General features: G+C 40.5%; 1 protein-coding gene across 1 annotated transcript in view; it reads right to left on the bottom strand.

Annotated features, from left to right (window-relative positions):
- GMDS (GDP-mannose 4,6-dehydratase) overlaps positions 1–21,697 on the bottom strand; it is a 576,788-nt gene that overhangs the window by 100,220 nt on the left and 454,871 nt on the right. Inside the window, exon 8 of the mRNA XM_072729241.1 lies at positions 9,543–9,661. Coding sequence (XP_072585342.1) covers positions 9,543–9,661 — 119 coding nt within the window. The remainder of the gene's footprint in view (positions 1–9,542; positions 9,662–21,697) is intronic.

Below are 21,697 nucleotides of genomic sequence, written 5' to 3'. Positions count from 1 at the left end.
CCCCTGAACGGCCTAGAAAAGCCTGGCTCCCCCAATTACAATAAATCTACAAGTCGCTGAGGAACAGAGCTATCCCTGGCCTTCCAAGTTTTGTTCAGACCTCTGTGTTTGCTTTGCTCCTTGCTGCCCGGTCTCTGGCTATGTGGATGCCGTTCCCGAGGAGGACCTGCTGGCCCGTCACAGCTCACAGCTGCAGCGGGGACTCTGGAGCCCACGGAGCAGCCCCGGCCCAGCACAGGAGATTGCCTGTGGCTTCCCTGCTCTCTTCCAGCTGAGATCGGTATGCTGATGCATGGGGCCCAGGGAAGATCCAGAGGAAGGAAATTGAAAAAAAACAAACAACAGAACATAACTTGCAGACAGCATTCGCAAAGCCATCATGATTTTATTATCTAGCCCTGAGAAGGAATTTTGTATCTTCGGATACAACTATGAAGAGCACGCACTGTGAGCTCCCTGCTCCCACAACCCCCACGGTGCGACGCAGGGAGACCTGCAACAGGTAGTGGCGCACAGGTGGCCAGGGCTGCCAGGGAGACGCGCTGCCACTCAGAAGACTCTTAGGAAAGGGACAAGGCCAGGTCTTCAGTCCACCTAGAGTGATCAGCACCTCACGCACGCCAATCTCTCTTTTCTAGAAGAATTGGGAAAAGGCTTTTCGTTCCAGCAAAATTTTATAAACCACTCAAAGGCAATGTTTAGCTTACCACCAGAAGCTTGATTTGTGGTTAGTCTGCCTTTTGAAACAAAATGAAGGCCACTGCCTGAAATTTGAAATAGAGTTTAGTGAGGCTGACTCGACTGCCCTGCTGGGCTCCTCGGAGAAACTGCCAACCGAGGCAGGACTTCCAGAGGCAGGGAGGGAGTTCGCCTAACGCCTCCCTGTTCTTCAGGTTTGAATGACAGCAGGACACTTCCCGGCGGGTGATCCACAGAGCTCCTGTTTTTATAAGTGCTTAATATAAACTTAAAAATTAAGCTCGGAAAATGCTGGGTTAAACAAAGTTAAACAGTTCTTTGGCTGGCAATTCTCCAGGGGGGGGTCATATTCAATATTCTGTATTTTCCACATGAACTAGACATGGAATGCTTTCATCGACATCTCCTGGAATAGCATCCCACTTTGTGAGAGACTGTGCGAGGTCCGAAAATAGGCATTCAGCTCATGGGAGCACAGGTCAGAGAACGGCCTGGTGAATGGAAACAGAACATTATCTTCAAGACGGGAGAACGGCCAAGTCTCATCCCCTTTTTGAAAGAGAGTCTTCTTTGGGGATTCATCTGTAACACTACCCCTAATTAAAAAAAAAATGTGTAAGGTGACTTCTTACTAAAAGAGGATATAAGTTCCTCACACACTATTTGGATGCAGAGCAACATACACAGTAGAATATTCAAGTTGCCCATAATTCCACAATGTAGAAACTGCCATTGTTAGATTTTTGGTGTGTTTTCTTCTCATCTCTAACAGTCATAGTTTTAGGGAGTTTAGATCACACAACAGATCTAGGCCTTGTATTCTTTTTTTTTTCTTTTCTTGACTTAACATTGTCGTAACTGCACTTCATGTTACTTAAAGTCCTCTTAAGTGTTATTTTTAATAGTGTGTGACATTTGATGCAATTCACTTAGACATTCCTTGATGGTGGGCTTTTAAAGTTCCTTGTTTTCTATTCCTTTTATTAAAAAAATCAACTATATTGAGGTATAATTTACAAACAATAAAATGCCTAACAAGTGTTTAGTTTGATGAGTTTTGGAAAACGCATACCTTCATACAACCACCACCACAGTCAAGGGTTGAGACGTTTCTACCACCGCAAAAGATTCTTTGTTCTTTTTCGTAGTCACCACCCCAAACTTGGCCCATCATACTCAGGGAACCACTGATGGGCTTTCTATCAGTCCAAATTACTTTTTCCTAGAATACCATATAAATAGAATTATATGGTATGTACTCTTTTGTGGCTGACTACTTTCACCAAGCAATTATGCTTAGATTTCAAAATCATTAGATTTTAAGATTCATCCTAGACCTCTCCTTTTTTAACTAAATATTATTCCACCGTGCGGATACCTAACATTCATTTATTCGTTCACTGGCTGATTGAACGCTAGGGAAGGCATTGCGGTATTAGGAATAAAGCTGTCATACACGTTCATGTGTAAGTCTCTGTGTGGATAGACATTTTCATTTTTCTTTGGTATGCGTCTTAGAAAATTGCTGGTCACATGATAAATATAGATTTGGTTTTACAAGAAAGCCAAACTATTTTTCAAGGTGGTTGTATCATTTAAACTTTGGTCAGTAATCTATGAGAGCTTGAGCTCTATCAACATCCTCATCGATACTTGGCATTGTGGTCATCTAATGGGGGTGTAGTGGTATCATATTGTGCTTTTATTTATTTTTATTTATTTATTTATTTATTTTTTCATATTGTGCTTTTAATGAGCATTTGCCAGTTGACTAGTCTTGTTGAGCATCTTTTCATGAACTAAATAGCTATTTGTGTATTTCCTTGTGGGAAGTTATCTGTTCAGATATTGGATCCGTTTTTTGATTCAGTTATTTGTCTTCTTATTTTTGAGATATTAAGTCATCTTTGCATGTCTAGATGGAAGTCCTTTGTCCGATGTAAGTATATTACACTTATTTTCTCCCAGGCCATGCTTGCCCTTTCATCTTTTTTTAAAAAAGAGATACAACAGTTGCCTTTACGTTTTCTTAATGGTTGCTTTCAAAGAGCAGAGGTTTTTAATTGTGATATTCAATTTGTCAAAAAAAATTATTTTTTTTTTTGCCTTTCATGGCTCCTGCTTTTGGTGTCCCAAGAAATCCTTGGCTTCCCCCCAAATTGATATAAACATTCACTGCAAAAACACAGAAATCAAAAAGCCATAAAGAATAATAAATTGCATTATATGAATATGTAAAATCTTTGCTACTTGAAAGGTCACTGTGGAGAAACTGAAAAGGCAGTCATGGACTGAGAATATATCTGCAAAACATAAAAACTCCTAGAACTTAGCTTAGTAGAAAAACAAGTTAAGACATGTTTGCTACGTTGAAGTTGCAAAGCCTTTCCCCTATGTTTTCATCTAGTGGTTTTTTAGGTTTTTTTTTTTTTAATTTTTATTTATTTATGATAGTCAAACACAGAGAGAGAGAGAGAGGCAGAGACACAGGCAGAGGGAGAAGCAGGCTCCATGCACCGGGAGCCCGACGTGGGATTCGATCCCGGGTCTCCAGGATCGCGCCCTGGGCCAAAGGCAGGCGCCAAACCGCTGCGCCACCCAGGGATCCCGGTTTTTTAGTTTTAACTCTTAAATTTATATCTATGATCCTTTACAATTAACTTCCGTGTGCTGTGACTTATAGGTGGAGTTTCACTCTTCCCTCCCCCGTGTGGTATGGCTACTTGTGATTCCAGCACCATTTGTTTAAAAAGACCATCCTTCCCAAATTAATTACCTTGATATCTCTGGAAAATTCAATCGTAGTACAAGTGTGAGTCTATTTCTGGGCTTTGTATTCTGTTCCATTGATCTACAAATTTATTCTTATGTCAATATCATGCCGATTAAGTGTTAAAAGAAGTTTGATCTTGCTTTTCAAAATGATTTTAGATCCTTTGCAGTTCCACATACATTTTAGAAAAATCCTGTCAATTTCTACCAAAAAAGATTGTGATTTTGATTGGGACTATCGATTAATTTGAAGAAAATCTACATCTTATCAAATTCAGTTCTCTAATCCAAGAACATGGTATATCCCTCTATTTATTTAGGGCTATTTTGGTTTCTCTCATCAATGTTTTTTTCAGGTTGTAGTGTATAAATCTGTCATATATTTTATTAAATTCATCTCTAAGTATTTCACATTTTTCTGATTGTATTATAAATGGTAGTGTGCTTTTTAAAAAATATCAGTTTCCATTGTTCGTTGGCAGTATATAGGAATAAAATAGATTTTTATGTATAGATTTTGTATCTTGTGACATTGGTAAATACACCTGTCAGTTTTAGCAGTAGTTTTGGTAGAATACTTGCAGCCTTATATATCATGCTATCAGGGAATAAAGACAGAAATACTTCTTCCTTTCACTTATTTTTCTTATTTTATTTTTGGCTAAGATCTTTAAGACAATTTTGTAAAAGGAATAATGAAAGCAGACATCCTTGCCTTGATCTTGATTTTTAGGACAAAAGCCTTCAATCTGTCAACATTTAGTATTGTTAATTGTGTGGTTTTCTCAGAGGCTACTTATCAACTTGAGGAAATTTCCTTCAGTTCTGAGTGTACTGAAACTTCTTTTTAAAAAAATAATAGTCACTGATTTTTTAAAAATGCTTTTTCTGCAACTATCAAAAAATCATATGCTTTCTCTTTTGTTTTTTAAAATATGGTGAATTACATTGATTTTTAAGTGTTAAATTCACCTTGCATTCCTAGGATAAATCATGGTATATCAATGTTTAATATATCGCTAGATTCAATTTGTTAATATTTTCTTAATGATTTTTTTCTTTGTTCATGTGGAATACTTGTCTGTACACTATTTTCTTGTAATGTTTTTGTTTTTACTATCAGGATAATGTTGGCCTCATAAAATGAGTTAGGAAGTATTCTCTCTTCCAAGTATGTATGGGAAGGGTATTATTTTCTTCCTTAAATGCTTGAAATTAAGTTCTCTAACAGAGATAGAACTAATATTTCTATTTTTTCTTGAGTCAGTTTTGGCAATTTTGTGTCTTTTATGGAATTTATCCATTTCCTCTAGGTTGAAAAAGTCACTGGCAAAAAGTTATTCATAATATTTCCTTATTGTTCTGTTAATATCTGAAGGACCTGTAGTGATGTTCCTTCTTTTATTTCTAATATACATAATTTGTGTCTTCTCTTTTTTCCTGATCAGTCTGGATAAAGGTTTATCCAGGTTGGGGTTGCACTGATTATCTCCTCTGTTTTTTTTGCTTTCTATTTCATCAATCTGTTCTTATATTTATCATTTCTTCTTTCTGTTTGCTTTGGGTTTAATTTGCTCTTCTTCTAGCTTCTTATGGTGGAAGTTTCTCATGATGGATAACTGGTTTGGGATCTTTCATTTTAAAATATTAGTGTTTAAAGCCACAAACTCTCTTTAAGCATTGCTTTAGCTGTATCCCACAAATTTTGGCAGGCTGTTCCCACTTTCATTTAGTTCAAAATATTTTCTAATTTCCCTTGTGATTTCTTCTTTAACCTGTGAGTTATTTAAAAGTGTGTTGTTTAGTTTCCAAATATTTGGGGATCTTCAATTTTTTTTGTTATTGATTTCTAATTGAATTTCATTTTGATCAGAAAATATATTTCTGCAATTTTAATACTTCAAAATTTATAAACTTCTCTTATGGCACTGACTATGGTCTATCTTGATGAATGTTACAAGTGCATTTGTATACATACGTATTCTGCTGCTCTGGGCTAGGTGGGTGGTATGTTCTATAAATGTGAATTGGTCAAGCAGATTTATTATGTTGTTCTGGTCTTTTCTATCCTCAAAGATTTTCTGTTTACTTGTTCTGTCAGTTATGGAGAAAACAGTGTTGAAGTATTCAAATATAAGGTTTGTCTATTTTTTCCTCAGTTCTGCTAGAATTTTAGAATTTTGAACTAATGGTAATGGGGTATATATACATTTAAAATTGTTGTGTCTTCTGGGCAGCCCGGGTGGCTCAGCAGTTTAGCACTGCCTTCAGCCCAGGGCATGATCCTGGAGACCCGGGATCGAGTCCCATGTTGGGCTCCCTGCATGGAGCCTGCTTTTTCCTCTGCCTGTGTCTCTGCCTCTCTTTCTCTCTGTGTCTCTCATGAATAAATAGAATCTTTTAAAAAGATAAAATAAAATTGGTATGTCTTCATGATGAATTGATCTTTTTAAATTATGAAATGACTCAGTCCATCTAATTAAATTAAATCTAATTGTTACATAGAAGTATAGCCACTCCAGGTGTCTTATGATCAATGTTTGCATCTTTTCTCTTTTCATCTTTTTACTTTTAACCTATATGTTTATATTTAATGTGTGTCTCTTATTGATGGCATATTGCTTTTTTTTTCAAGTGCAATAGATCTCCCTTCAGAGCATCTAATGGATATAATTACCAATACAGTTACTATTTGTTTTATATTTGTCCCATCTGTTATTTGTTCCCATTGTCTCTTCTTTCTTTTAGACTGAGCACTTTTTAGGATTCCATTTTAATTCCACTATTGTCTTATTGCTATTTTTTGTTTTGTTTTTAGTTGTTTCTCTGGAGTTTGTAGTATACACTTCAACTTACTGAAGACTATCTCTGAATAATCATATCAATTTACATCTAGTTTAAGAATCTTACAAACAATAACGAAATGCTTCCATCCTGCCCCATACCTTATGCTACTAATGTCATATAATTTATTCATACATACTAGAAACTTCATAATATATTGTTACGATTTTTACTTTCAATTACCTTTTAAAGAAATTTTAAAATGAGGGGAAAAAAACTTTTATATCTTTCCCACATATTTACTGTTTCTTTTGATCTTCATTCCCCCATAGAGATCCACTACTTTGAACTTGTATCGTTTTCCTTTTGTCTAAATATTTGCTAACAATATACTATATCAGCCCTCTGTTTGTTGAAAATAGTCTTTCATTCACCTCCATTTTTGAAACAGTTTCCCTGGATATAGAATTCTAGGCTGTAGGTTTAAAGATGTCACTCCATTGTCTTTTGTATTACACAGTTTCTGATAACAAAACTTTCTTTTATCTGTTCCTCTGTAAGTAATTCTCTTTTTTCTTGGGTTGCCTTTAAGATTTTCTCTTTAGTGCCTTTTTTCAGTAATTTGACTTTGGTGTATCCTGGTGAAATTTTCTTTGTGTTTATCTGTTTGGGATATAGTAGTCTCTTAAGGATCTGTGATTTTTACTTTTTTTTTTTAATATACCAAATTTGGGGAAATTTTGGCCAATATTTAATTCTTTCTCTGTGCCCTATCCCTTTTTTTCCTCTGGGACTGCATGTTAGGTGCAGTTAGGTGTTTGATATTGTCCCTGAGACTCTAGTTACTGTTTTCTTTTTCCTTCTCCAGTCTTTTTTTATTTTTCCCTTTTTTCTGTGTTTCATCTTGGATCATTTCTATTGTACTTATGGTTCAACAATCCTTTCTGCTATAGTATCTAATCTGCTCTTGATGCCAACAGATGAATTTTTCATTTCATCTCTTCACTAAACTTATTTTTCTTAAAATATTGGAGCATAACCATTATTTTAATATCTTTGAGTGTTTATAACATCATCTCTATTATTCCCCAGACTGTTTTTACTCATTGATTTTTCTCTTATATAGGTCATATTTTCCTGCTTTTTGATACTCTTATGATTTTTTTTATTGAATGCTGAATGTTAAGAATTTTATGTTGTTGATTCTAGTTTTTACAATCTTCTTTTGAAGAATGTTGGGCTTTGTTATGGTGTGGAGGGCTATTTCTTGTGCCCAGTTTGATCCTTTTAAATTTTGTATTTAAATTTTGTTAGCCTAAGTCCGCAGTTGCCGTAACGCTCAGGATTAGCCACATCACTGACACATAGCCCTCTTTAATCTATATCACTTCTCTGATGAACTAGGTCTCCCCATTAAGGCTGGCTGAAATGCAAATGCCTCCCAGACTTGAGTAAGCTCTGAGGAATATTCAGTTTGCAGCTTCCAGGTAGTTCTTCATCTGAGCTTATGGAATTTCTTCTAGCACATCTATATCTTATTATTCAGTACAAACTGAATGGGGTCCTTATACAGATTTCTGAAGTTCTTTTTTCTTTGTAGAGCCCACCTTTCTAGTATTCTGCCCCATAATGTTAGGTGACTCAAACTCTCTGAATTCTGACCTCTACCTTCTCAAATCAGCAAAACAGTTGTTTTCTTGGTTGGAGCACCTTTTCCATGATCTATGGTTGAGACTGTGCCTACAGGAAGAGGCCCAGAGTGATTGCAGGGCTCATCTCATTTGTTTCTTTTCTAGCAGGATCAAAGACCTAGACTACCTGTTGTTCAGTGTCTAAAACAATTATTTCATGTTTTATGTAGTTTCCTTTCTTTTTTAAAGATAGATGGTTAAATCTGATTTCTGTCATCCTAACATAGCTCAAAGTAGAAGTCCTTTCTTATGTTTCAAAAATGAATCTCTGAAAACAGTTTGGCAGCTCCTCAAAAAAGTTAAACATGATCACCATATGAACCAGGAATTCAACTCTTAAGTATATATTCAAAAGAACTGAAAGGAGGGACTCAAATGAATATTTGTATACCCACATTCACAGTAGCATGATTTGCAAGAGCCAAAATTTGGAAGCAATCCAATGTTCGACAAAAGATGAATGGATAACCAATGTAGCACATAAATATAATAGATTATTATTCAACCTTAAAAAGGAATGAAATGCTGATAGAGACTACAACTGGATTAATTTTGAATACATTAAATTTTGTGAAATAAGCCAAACCTGAAGGAAAGATATTGTATGATTCAGTTTAGATGAGGTACCAAGAATAGGTGAATTCACTGAGATATAAAGTACGATGGTAGTTGCCAGGGACTGGGGGGGGGGGGGGGGTGGATGGCAAATTTAATGTTTAACGAGTAAATTCTGGAGATTGATGGTGATGGTTACATAACATTGTGAATATACTTAATGTCATTGAATTGTATACTTAAAAATGGCTAAAATAGCAAACTTTTATCTATATATATTTTACAATAAAAAATTACCAAAAAAGGAAAATTTCCATCTATAAGAAAGGATTTCTGACAAATCTTTCAAATATTCTAATAAAAATCTGGCTTCAAAATTTGTGTAACACGACACATAAATGCAATGCTGCAATGCATGGTTACAAGCTAGATCATTTTGGCATAAAGTATAGCATTGGCCCAATTGGCAAAACTCAGATAAGATCTGAGGATTAGACAGTAGTAACTTATCATTGTGAATTTCCTGATTTTGATGACTGTACTGTATTTACGTAGGAGAATGCCATTGTTTATAGGAAATACACTCAAAAGTCCAGAGTGATGGGGCATTGGGTTGGCAACCTAATCTCAACAGGTCAAAGATAAGAAAATTGTTTGTAATGGATTGAAATGTTTCTCTAAGTTTTTTTGTGGTTTCAAAATTTTAAAATATAGATGAAAGTATTAAAAACAATTGTATAATATTATCACAGATTTGGTTAGAGTAGAATTACCTAGAGTAAAATCACAGTAAACTGTGTTAACCATAGTAATAAGTTGAAATTTAAAAAATTAAAAACCTTTACAAATTTTACAAGAAGATAAACTATAACTGGGATTGGATGCAGTAAAGAACAAAGTCCCTGTTTCACACTGAAATTCCATGTATTGCTTTACAAGAGAGTAAAAAGGTAAAAAGACAAAACCAAGTGGAATAACAAGCACATACACAAACTTGCCAGCAAATGTCTGATAAATGGCCAGAAATCAACTCATACTTACACAATGGTTTTTCCAATGTGCAAAAATGATTTCTCTACAAATTCTCGAACACTATGGACTTCCCCAGTAGCAATGACAAAATCCTCTGGCTCATCGTTCTGCAACATCAGCCACATAGCCTAGAAAGAGAGAGAGGCAAATCCAAGGTAGAGTTGTATCCAGTTGCCACTTGAGAATTATAATGTTATCAAAAACACGTAATTGGAGGGGTGCCTGGGTGGCACAGTCAGTTAAGCAACCAACTCTTGGTTTCAGCTCAGGTCATGATCTCGAGGTCTTGAGATCAAGTCCCAGATTGGGCTCTGCTCTCAGCAGAGTCTGCTTAAAATTCTCCCTCTCCTTCTGTTCCCCCACCACACATACACTCTTTCTAAAATGAATAAATCTGTAAAACAAGAACAACAACAACAACAACAACAAAAAACAAAAGCAAAAACAACCCCACGCATAATTGGTAAAAGGTAAACTGAGGCACATTAAACTTTTTTTTCCCCAAGAGTTTACCGGAGCATACATCAGTTCAAATAAGGCAGCACTAAACCAAGGGTGGTTAGGAGCACTGCACCAGTAGGGACTAGAAGCAGGAGAGCAGACACTGAAGGAAAGTAAAGACATTATGTGATTGGGAACAGTTTACAGAATTGCCTTGTTTGAAAAAGCAGAAGGTTTGTGACTGGTTGTTCTTAAGTATCATTGTGCTGGTTTTGAGTGCACGGACTCTGGCTTAGGTTTGGTTCACTTACATAGGCTATGAAGGCATTAAAAGACACCTTAGTCAAATGGCCTCCTTGTTTGAATACTTTGACATGTATGGCTAGAAAAAGATCATGAATTTAACACCATATTCAAACACAGTGGTTCTCAAACTTTAATGTGCATCAGGATCATCAGGGGAACGTCTCAGCATAGATGCCTGGGACACAGAGGTTCAGCCTCAGTAGACTGGATGACACGTTTTAGGTATCTCGATTCTCACACAGCAGGTCCTTGGGCTATGATTTAGGGCAAAAAGATGTTCAAGAGCACCTGTGGCAAAGAAACTTTTTAAAAAAATTTTATTTATTATTTGACAGAGAGAGAGAGCAAGAGAGCATAAGCAGGGAGAGGGGCAGAGGGAGAGGGGGAAGCAGACTCCCTGCTGAGGAGGGAACCCACCTGGGGGCTGGATCCCAGGACCCTGAGATCACGACCTGAGTGGAGGCAAATGCTTAACTACTCACCCAGGTGACCCAAAACTTTTTGTAGTATGTTTAAGAAAAGATGAGTTTAAAAAGAATTGCCCAATTTTCCTTTATGTCATGGGTGGAAGGTAAGAAAAAGTCATTTAAAGACAGATGATTTTCCTCAAAAGGAGAACCAAATTTCCTAACAATAAAGTTGGAAATTTTCCAGTGTGTCAACATCAAAAAGCAAAGTAATCAAGAATCATTAAAGGGAAAATAATTACATAACAAACAGTACTGGCACTTTTAAAAAGTTATTTGAGTGGCAACGAGAATGTCTGCACCGGAGTTCAGGGTTCTTCAGGCAGCGTTTCAAGGTCAAGTGCTCAGTGCGTGTATCACACTGGTGCACGTCGTCAACAGGAACGAGGAGTCTAGTTGGGAAACAGGGCAGCTGCAGGTGTGAGGCACAAACGAGTGGCAAGGGTCACAGCCTGGCTCCACTCGGTTATAACGACGTTTACCAGCAGCACACACGACTGTAGTCTCTATAGCTTGGAACTCTACATTAATATTCATGATTTTGTTACACAGACTGAAGATGTAGATTAAAAAACCAAAAGTATAGTGCGTACCTGACTGCGGTATGCTTCTAAGAAAAACCCAAGCCCAAAACAACAACTGGGTTTTTTTTTTTCATCATTCTCACCCACTCTTCAAAATAAAATAGGTAAAAAGAATAGGCACTTCATTAGAACACAGTCCCCAATATTATGTGTATTAAACTCTTGTTCTAACATTTAAAGAAAACTGTGCTGGTTACACAACCAGTCTCCCTCGCTGCCATCAGGTAAGCTGAAAAATCAGTTGCTGAGGCCAACAAGGCAGCATATTTTTTCTCAGAGGATGTAACCCAAAAAAGTTTAATTCCTCTTTACTCCTTTGAATTTGCAGCATCCTTCTAGAAAATAAAAAATAAAAAACAAATATTTCTTTTACTTGAAGTTATTTCTTGTGAATATTTTGTATTTTTGGTCTATCTTATGACTTTTATTTATTTATTTTTATTTTTACTTTTTTAAAAAGATTTTATTTATTCATGAGAGACACACACACAGAGAGAGGCAGAGACACAGGGAGGAGCCGAGGGAGAAGCAGGCTCCATGCAGGGAGCCCGATGCAGAACTGGATCCTGGGTCTCCGGGGTCACGCCCTGAGCAGAGGGCAGACGCTCAACCGCTGAGTCACCCGGGCACCCCTATCTTAAGACTTTTAAATCATATTTTTACTCTATGGAAGATGAGACTTTTGGCAGTTTTATGTGTCTTGGCGGTAGGCACACCGGTGGGGGCAGTGCCAGTAGACTCAGGTCAGTGACCCCTGGGAAGTAACTAGAGAAGCGTCCTGCCACTGATGCATCACCTGCAAGGGTCATTTTCGCATGAAGAGATGACAGCTGATGTGTTTAGTCACAACACTTTCAAAATTCACACTAGTTAAATTAGTGTTGATAATAAAATTTGATCATTCTTAAAAGGCACACACCGCAAGATGGCCTCTTTTCGGGCACGGCCCAGGAAGTCTCTGTGCCTCCCTGCACGCAGGGCCCTTGCACACCAGGACGCGCTGTAGGCTGAGAGGAGGCGTGGGCCGGGAAGGCGGCCGGGGGCCCCTGCTGTTGCGGGCCCGGGCACCGGGCACTGGCGGAGGCCGGTGGGGCTGGCGCTCTGCGGCTCCCGCGGCCTGCAATGCCCTCTGGTCCCATCTGTCTGGAAGTTGGCCTCTCCGAGCGCCCCAGGCCTGGTCCCTGGGATGAACGCACATTAGTTCACTGAGTTGCCGTGGGACGAACGGCACAGGGTATCGCTGGCCTCAACTGAGCCTCCCTTCGGCCAGCCTTCCCCAGCTGCGCTGACCCTCCCGGCTCCCCTGGGCGCACACGCACACGCACGCACACACACACTTGTTTTGGCTGTCTTCAAAAATACTTCCAAAGTTTGTAGGAAAAACTAAATTATGCTTCTGGCTAGAATTTCTATTTGAACATTTTTCTGAGGGATTAGTGTATACACTTACATGTGTTTTACTCAAATTTCCATTCTAAAAATAACATTTAAAATAGGTCTTTCAGGACTGCTCAGCTTATTTTATTTCTTTTGAAACACTATGTTGCGCTAGAATGGTTTTGAAAAAATTATATTTTTAGTCATGTGAAAGAAGGCAAGAGCTTGCTAAAAATAAAAGGAGAAAATATGATTACTGGTTAATAGTGGATTACTTTAAACACTGGGCACAAGTTCCCTGGTACTTGTTTTGTTCCCCGACAGGAATCTGGGGATCAGTAGGAGCCTCTCACTTTCACTAAAGTGAGTGCCAAGAATCCGCTCTTTTCTTTTCCATCAGACTATCTGCGGCCTTTGACCTATCAATTTCTAGGCATTTCCTCTAAAGTTCATATTGTACCAGACTCCAGTCTGGGAATGGGAAGGGAAAGGATATACAACTCCAGATTTATTTGTTATTACTGAATAGTTTACTGGTTTTAACAGAGGGAAAGGGCTTTGTTTAAATTTCCACTGAGCATAATGAATGGTTATTGACTGGTAAATGAAGAACAGGTGACATTCTGGATTAGAAGATAAATGATCTTGTGTTCTGGTGTGATAATGGGTTAGTAATTTGCCACAAAGCCGAGGCCCAGTGCATCCCATCATGATGCTAGATCATGTCCAGGACACAAAGGCCCCTGTGTGAGAAGTACTCAGCCATTCACCTCCTTAGACAGCTGCACACGTTGATTTGGTCCATTTATTCTCTGATGGATGGTACAACTGAGGCAAAAGCTCACCACTTCTCACCTTCCTGTTCACATGCTGAACACATGACCCATGACACAGCCAGGCCACAATCTGTGATCAAATCACCACGCGGTTTTGGGTTCTGACTATAGAAACAGTTTTGAGGTTACGTGTTTTAGATGTCAGTCCTCTCTCTTTGTTTCTCAAGGAATGAAGGAGAAAGGGGAGAGTCTTCCCACATTCTTTCAGTGCCCTTTAAGGATATGACTGACTTATCCACTTCCTCAGATACTTATTTACTTTCAGCCGTGACCTGATCACCAGTGCAAACAAAAAAATCTCCTGCTTTTTAATCCATCCCACAGGGAGGAAAGACAATCAGTTAAGGAATGTACCGAGGCTTCAGATTCTTCAACATAAGAATGTCCCTTAATGGCAAAGGGACAGTGCAGTTTTCAAATCATGTCTTGCATTCCCTGTGCTTTTAAGGCACATGAAGTAGAGAAGAAATCTGACACCATCCCATTGACATTTGAAGGCCGCGTGGAGGTAGTTATAAATATTAGTTAAATCTGGACATGTGTTCTCTCGTAACTGCGTAATTACAGATAGAACCTATCTGTTGTATAGATCTAATTTAAAGAAGTCAAAATAAAACTGTAGAAAATTCGAGTAAAAACACTGCCTCCCACAATCTACTCTCTCACCATTACAGATCATGAACTGCGAAGTAGGCAGTGAAGGATCAGTCCTCCTTCCTGGATTCGGTAGCTGCGAAGGCTGTTCACAGCTGGACCAGTGAAGGAGAACACCCAAAGTACATCACCACAGCCGACTAACTACACCTGATTCCATGCATGCCTTTTGGGGTGTGATGTGTGTTTGTCTTAAAAATCTGGATTCTACAATTGCTTCCACCTCGCCATTAACCTCCAGTTCAGTATCCAAGCCACAAACACTTATTAACTGAGCTGTCATCCATGAATAACAAGATTTGTTAATCAAGGTTATGTTTAACTATGCTTATTTGACTGCTGCTTTTTCAGCCCTGTGTTTTGTGCTTTATGTGCTACTGTCATAAAAATAAACTTAAAACGGAACTACATATATATTTATTTCAGGGGAGAAAGTCTATGAAATAATTCTAATAAAAATCATAGGAATTCGAACAAATGGATATGAAAATTCCCAATAAAAAATGCCAACTACGGCTCCATTCACATACATTTTTGTCTTTAAACTTTGTTCAGTAGCCGTTTTCATGGCGACAGCCTGGTATTCATGGTTTGGGTTAGGACTTCCAGTCGTCTGGCCCTAGGTCAGGCCTTGTGCTTTGCAGTGCCCAAGGGGTCGGTCTGAGGGTTAGCACGGGAGACTATCCACGACTATGACACAGTTGGGAGACAGGTACCATATAACTATGTAAATTAAACTATATTAAGAAAATCATCTCGCATAAAACCGGTGGCTGGCCTTGAGGACTTCTCAATCTATTAGTTTTCTTTATGGACAAAAATACTCTGGTTTGAGGGCTCCTTTGATTCAGAGCCCTCTAGACACTTGAAAGATACTGAGTTACTGAAGAGGAAAGGAATCATTAGATAATAAATTAATAAAAACAACAACAACAACAAAAATAACACAATTTAGAAAGCAAGAGAGCTCTTACTTCCAACTTTTGTTGGTAGCACATTATCCTATGTTGGTATAATATGCACCAAAAGAAGAAGGCTGTGCCAAAATCTGCCCTGCCCTTGGTGCCTTCACTCTGGCCAGGTACGCCGATCCACAAATTCCAAGGCTGGGGGTTAGTTTTTCTCATCCCTGAATGAGGACTGAAAACCTAGAAGCTCCAAGTCTTGTGGTAATCATTCTGAATCAATTTTTCGGGCATATAATATGCAGATTCAAGTTACATATTTATTTCTCCTATCAATCTTTGAGTATATTTCACTCGTTTATTTGTTGCATTTCTTTTTCAGGCACACCAATTATGCTCATGTTGTATCTCCTTTCTTCTCTCTTCTATGCCTATTATACCCTCCCTGACCATTTTTACACTTGTTCTTTTCCGTATTATTTTATGTGGTTTCTTCCTGCCGGTTCACCTGATTGTTTTCAGTAACATTTATTTTAAATTTTGTTGCTAATGCGGCTTCACTTTCTGGACCAATTTGCTTTGTCTCTTCCCTGTCTTTCCTGATTATTTCCAGCTTCACTCTTCCATTTATTTTCTTTAAGCCAGGGGTCAGCAAACTTTTTCTTAAGGGGCAATGCAGTAAATATTTTAGGCTCGTGAGCCATACGGTACCCGACACAATTAGTCAACTCTGCTACTGCGGTGCGAGAACAGCCAGAGAGACAGAACAGAAACAAATGGGCATGGCTCTGTTCCAATAAAACACTATTTACAAAAACAGTCAACTGGCCCATGGACTGTAATTTGCTCATCTTTGCTTTAAGCAAACTGAATAAAAACATGTTGTGTATGATTTTCTGAAATCGATGGAAAGGAATGAACTGAGCTCCAGTCATGTATCTTTCTTTGAATAATACTCCTCATGGTATGTGCTACTCATCTGTTTTGCCCCCTTTCTTCTCCTTGCAGTCCTCTCTTCACTCCCACGTCAGGTATAGATCCTGGGGGTAGTGTCTTCCAGTGATTAATACTACGTGAACAAGGCTGGGTATGTGCTGAAGAGTCCCCGGAGGAGGAGGCCCAGGAAAGCACATAGAGGGCAGCCCGTGGCTGCGTTTCAACCTCTGTCGCAGCCCTCTGTTCCCTGCCCCAGACACGGCCGCCCTCCTTTCTCAGCACTTTGTCGGCGAGTGCGGCTCACAGAACAGTCGGTCCATCCCAGGCTGCTCTAGTGCTACCTGGCAGTTATTGCTTCCTTTCTGCCCCTCCCTCCAGATCACAATCTGCGTCGCCTCTCAGCTCGGAGGCTACACCACAGATGGCAAAACTGGTTCCTCCTCCAGTGGTGGCTCCCTGCCACTCTGCAGCACAGAAGCGGGCGTCTGTAAACAGAGTCTGCATTCCCCCGTCATATCATTTTGTGGCCATTTAGGATCCAAAAGGAACTTGAGCAAAATCTACAGCTTGTGTGTATGTTTGGCATAACATGTTCTGAGTGAGTGCACACGGAATTATTTTATTGATGTGACCATATAAATAATATGCAAAACAACTTTAATGAAAATTCCACATACAAATAAACCCACTTGTCTCATGGTGCTTAAGAAGCCACCCTAAAACCTAGGGTTTTAAACTTCTTTATTGCTTGGGAGTCTGTGAGCTAGAAACTTAGGAGGGCTTGGGGCAGATGACTCATCTCTGCTCCTGTGGTCGAGGGGATCCGACCCGCTCCCCTCACAGGTCTAGGTCCTTGGCGCTAAATGTACCTCAGTTCTCCTTCATGTGTCCCCCAAACCTGGGGTCTCTCATCATCTTGCCCAAGCTTTTTTGCAAAGCAAAAGCTGCAAGGCCTCATGAGGCTTTGGCCTGGAAGTGACCCAGACTCACTTCCTCTACATACCCCTGGTTACCCGGTAAGCCCAAATTTTAGCAAAAGGGAAACACATCTCCCCCTTGATGAGAATGGCAGAGTCGCAGTGCAAAAGGTCCTGTCTAATGGGAGGCATTATTGTAGCCATCCCTAGAAAAAAATCTACTTGCAAAGGGCTATCTTGTGAAGACAGTAACATAAGCTGATTGTTTCAATACAGTAATGAAATGACCATGTTTGCCTTTAATATAAGCATTATTGCTTCAGCCTGTGGTTTCTGTATAGAGCTCCGTCTATCTTGAATATGGTGCGGTGTTAGGTTTCTAAGAGGGCAACAGTAACTCACAGACTAACACCTGGAATATGGAAACTCACTTTCAGGTCACTGCAATTTAACAAATGCTCTAACTTGGCCCTAACATCATTACTGTCACAATATACTTCCCAGAAGTGGTTGTTTCCTGGAGCGTGCCCAGCCACCTACCTCACCCAGGTGTTTCCAATTACCTGTTCCCACTCGCATACCCAGGTAAGCCATCCTAGAATTAGTTCCTGGCTCAGCAGGAACAATATAAAAGCTGTGGGCGCGCAGCCGGAAGTTACTCTATACTCATGACCACCTGACTGTCCATCTCCCTGCTCGTGCTTTCTGGCCTGAACACATCCTTGGGAAGCCAGCTCCGACTCTTCTGTGACCTTATCCCTCAAGCCTGCCCACCACCTGGTCCTGTGCCTCGGTCTGACTCTGACCTTTGGAATCCAACTCCTGGGCTGGTTCTGGGCTCCCTGAGTAACAGGTCCTAGCGTCGCTATACCTCTCTCAGTTCCAGGTTTGATAATCACTGTTGCCAGTAAATAAAGACGACACACGCGCTCTATTATGTGCATTAGGGAGATGGAGATGGGACACTACCAGCTTAGTCTAAAGCAATGCTGCCCGATAGAAATACAATGTAAGCCACATATTGAATTTAAAAATTTCTGTTAGCCACACTCCAAAAGTAAAAAGGCAAAACTAATTTTCAGGTTTCATTTAGCCCAATATATACAATATGTGATCATTTTAACACAAAATATCAAGATATTCTGAATTATTTTTCTGTGTGCTAAGTCATTGAGGTCCAGCACGTATCTTGCATTTATTTGCTGCATCTCACTTCAGACTGGGCATGTTGGGCGTGCTCAGTGAGCACATGCAGCGGGGTGACCACCTGCAGGTCAGAGGCCAGGCCTGGAGTCGGTCGGCCTTGTGTAGGGAGGGAGGGTCCGGGTACTGCGTGATGCTCGCCCTAAGTCTGTTTGCTCCAGCTGCCACAGCTTCTGGAAGGGCTTCATGGAGGCCCCCCATCTCGGCAGCAGAGCTGTAGGAATAATCCTCCTCCCCTCCCCCCTTTGTAACTGTCTCCACCTCCTGACTTTCCCTGCGGTGATTTCATCAGTGATATCAACTAGGAGACAGCCTGAGAAGCAGCGTGACCAGCTCCTATTTTATGAGCACCTATATTTGAATGTTTGCCTTGAACCCATACAAACGGGCAACAATACCACCTCTCTGGGTATTCGGCCTACCTGGGGAGCAAGTACCTAGAGAGCCCCGTACAGGTATGTGGAAAGGCAGTGTTGAAGAGGAGAGGCAGGAACTCCTGAATTTTAGGGTGCATCAGAATCACCTGAAAGGCCCGAACACAGGTTGCTGGCATCTTCCAGCCCAGTTTCTCATTCACTAGGCCTGAGGTGGGGCCTGAGATGTGCATTTCTGAGAAGTTCCAGAGCTAAGCTGAGCCCGCTGTCTGGGGACCACACTGAGAACCACTGCTTTTGGGTGGAGCTCAGATTTGGAATCAGATCCTCCTGTGTTCAAACACCGGCTCCAGGACTTAACCTGGTAACTTCTGGCAGGTTCTCTAATCTTCCAGTTCGTCAGAACAATAATAATAGTACTTACTTCATACGGTTGTTCTTAGGATTAAATAGGTCAATATAGGTAAAGTGCCTGGAACAGTGCCTGGGATATAGTGAGTGTTTGAAGACTATTAGGTATCATGATGATGATGGTGACAACGATAATTACGTAGCCTGCGAGGGTTATTGGTGCCTGGGAGGATCTAGTTTCTCTCCATGATCAAATTTTTGCACCCATATATGGCATGGGGAGGGAGGACTGAAAGGGTGGAGTGAACTTAATCCTGATTCTATTAGTCAGAGCCACAGAATTTTATAGCTGGAAGGGGCCTCAGAGATGTTCTCATCCAATTCAATTCATTTTAGAGGTGAAGCAACTGAAACCAGGGAGATTACGTGACTTAAAGTCACATACTTGGTTAGTAGAGCTGGGAGTAGACCCTCGATTCCCCTTCTAGCATTCTTTTTACTGCATTAGATGAACACGCATCTTCATGTAAAAATTCAATTAGAAATGGTTGTTAGGAATAGCTGCACGGACGGCTGTGGGCTAGCCTGGGGACCCAGTTGGTATTCATGGAAAATGTGGGTGCGAGTGCCAGGTGCCGGGCACTCTGCTACAGTCTGACAGTATCTCAGGGGAGGATAAACAAGGCGGATGCTACGCTTGGCTTATGGACCGCCAACATGTATATACGAAGAGTGTCTTAAAAAGTTCAACATTTGATTTAAGAAAGAACTCCTGAGACATAAACCCCAGCAGTACCCAGATGACAGTGGGTGTGGACGCGTTCTAAAACCTTTCTCCCAGGCAACACTATCCTTATCCACAGCTCTTGCTGAGGGCGCGGGTCAGGAAGCCATGGGTAAGCCAGGTGGCCTGGGTCTAGACGGCCTCTCCTCCCCACTCCCTTATCATGGATGCAGACCTGACATCTTCTGGGCCAGTGAGAGCCTCCAAAGAGTCCAGCAGGAGACCCAGAGACTGAACGGGTGGTAGCGCACCGAGCACGGGTGCTGCACGCCTGGGTCAGCCAGTGCTGCTGAGGCCAAGGGAAGGCCTGTGGGAGACGCAGAACCGAGCACGGACGCGTGTTTGGGTGGAGGAGTGAGAAAAGACAGACTACAAGGCTGGGGGGCAGTGAGTGGGGAGACGCACAAACTGGAAAGCGGACTTCACCCCCCAGTTCCCGCCAAGTACCCCGATACTCTTACGATAAATCTCTTTTTCCTTGAATTTCTCTGAGTTGGCTTCTGCTTCTTGTGCCAATGAACTGAGATGATGACAGCTGCAGATGGAACAGGACTCTCGGAACTTTGCTGACTCTGAGTGTGTGGGACCCACCACGTCCCAGGCTCTGTACTCGGTGCGAAGAGGCAGTTCCAGAGGCGACAGGGCACCCCTGGGGCAGGCCTCCGAATCCACGCAGAAGGCTGCCGGGGGCCAACGCAGCCCCAGCGACGTAAGGCCAGTGAGACAGATGCCAGCAGGAAAGGAGGCACGGGAGCGCAAGGGAGGAGTCGGAGGGTTCAGAGGACTCCTCACCTGAGTCGTAATCCCAGCGAGGACGCACGCTCCCTGCCCGGGCCTGGCTCCCCCGGAGACAGCCGGCTGGGACGCACGGACCATCTTTCCAACCGGGAGGCAGTGTCTCATTGAACCTGTGCATGTAAACTCATTTCAAACGTGTTTTTCCACAACGTCCTCATTCACAAAAATCAGGATTTCAAATTGAAAGTCACTCTCTCAACACTCTTAAAACTATACTTGAATGGATTTGGATTTCATCATTATGCCTTTAATTCTGGGTTGCTAAATACAAGAAGATCCCAACATAAACAGTGCTGTTCTTTTGGGAGGTCAAAGTGCCCTTATTGACTTGATCTTATCCGTGAGCAGAACGCTTCTGTAATCATAATTATTTCCTAGATGCTGACTCTGTAATGTCCTTTATTGAATGAGATGAAAAGGGAAGCGTTTTATTTAAGACATTTACTGTAGCAGCAATATTGGAGCCTGGTGATAGGGGAGGAAAGAAACTCCACTATATATAAAAAGCAATAATTTAGGGACAACTTCCCCTCCAAAAAGAGCCCCTCCATACTACTGAAAATTGAACAAAAAGCCTCTTTGTGTTCTCCGAATAAAAAAAAAAAATCAAGAGTGCTCCTAAAAGTTCAATTATTTTGAAAACACATAGATGGTGACAGGAGATTTTTGGAGGGAGCATTTATAAATCCAGGTGAAATCTAGAAAAACAAGCCTTTAATACATTGAGTTAACATTTTCCAAATATTTAACTTATCAGGTATTTGGAAATTCCAAAATGTCCAAGAAATATTTCTAAAAATCTCTAGTGAAGCTCACCTCAAATTACCAGACTCTGGAGGAAAAACATTTATTTTTGGTGACTAAAATTTCCAGGAGTCTGACGAGTATCAGTGACTGCTCGAGATCCGTTATTAACAATAAAAAATTGTCCATTACTACGCAACTCCAAAAGTAATGTCATTTAGCAAACACTAAAGGTCAAGAGCTGAGGAGCAAGAGATCTTCTCTGTTACTATAACACAACATTTTTCACATTCACTTCATATGAATGAACAATGTCTTCATTGTTTTCCTGAACACTAATTTAGTGTTGTATTTTTTTGCTTGTGTCAATGAGTGTCAAAATATTGTTCTTTAAATACATGAAAGTATTTGCATAGAGCTTTATTACTGATCTTCAGATGTTAGCCAGGGGCAAAACACAACAGAGACGCTCCAGTTGGGAAATCTC

This window comes from Vulpes vulpes, chromosome 12, assembly GCF_048418805.1.
Source record: "Vulpes vulpes isolate BD-2025 chromosome 12, VulVul3, whole genome shotgun sequence".
Classification (NCBI taxonomy): Eukaryota; Metazoa; Chordata; class Mammalia; order Carnivora; family Canidae; genus Vulpes; species Vulpes vulpes.
This window is presented reverse-complemented; position numbering and strand designations above follow the sequence as displayed.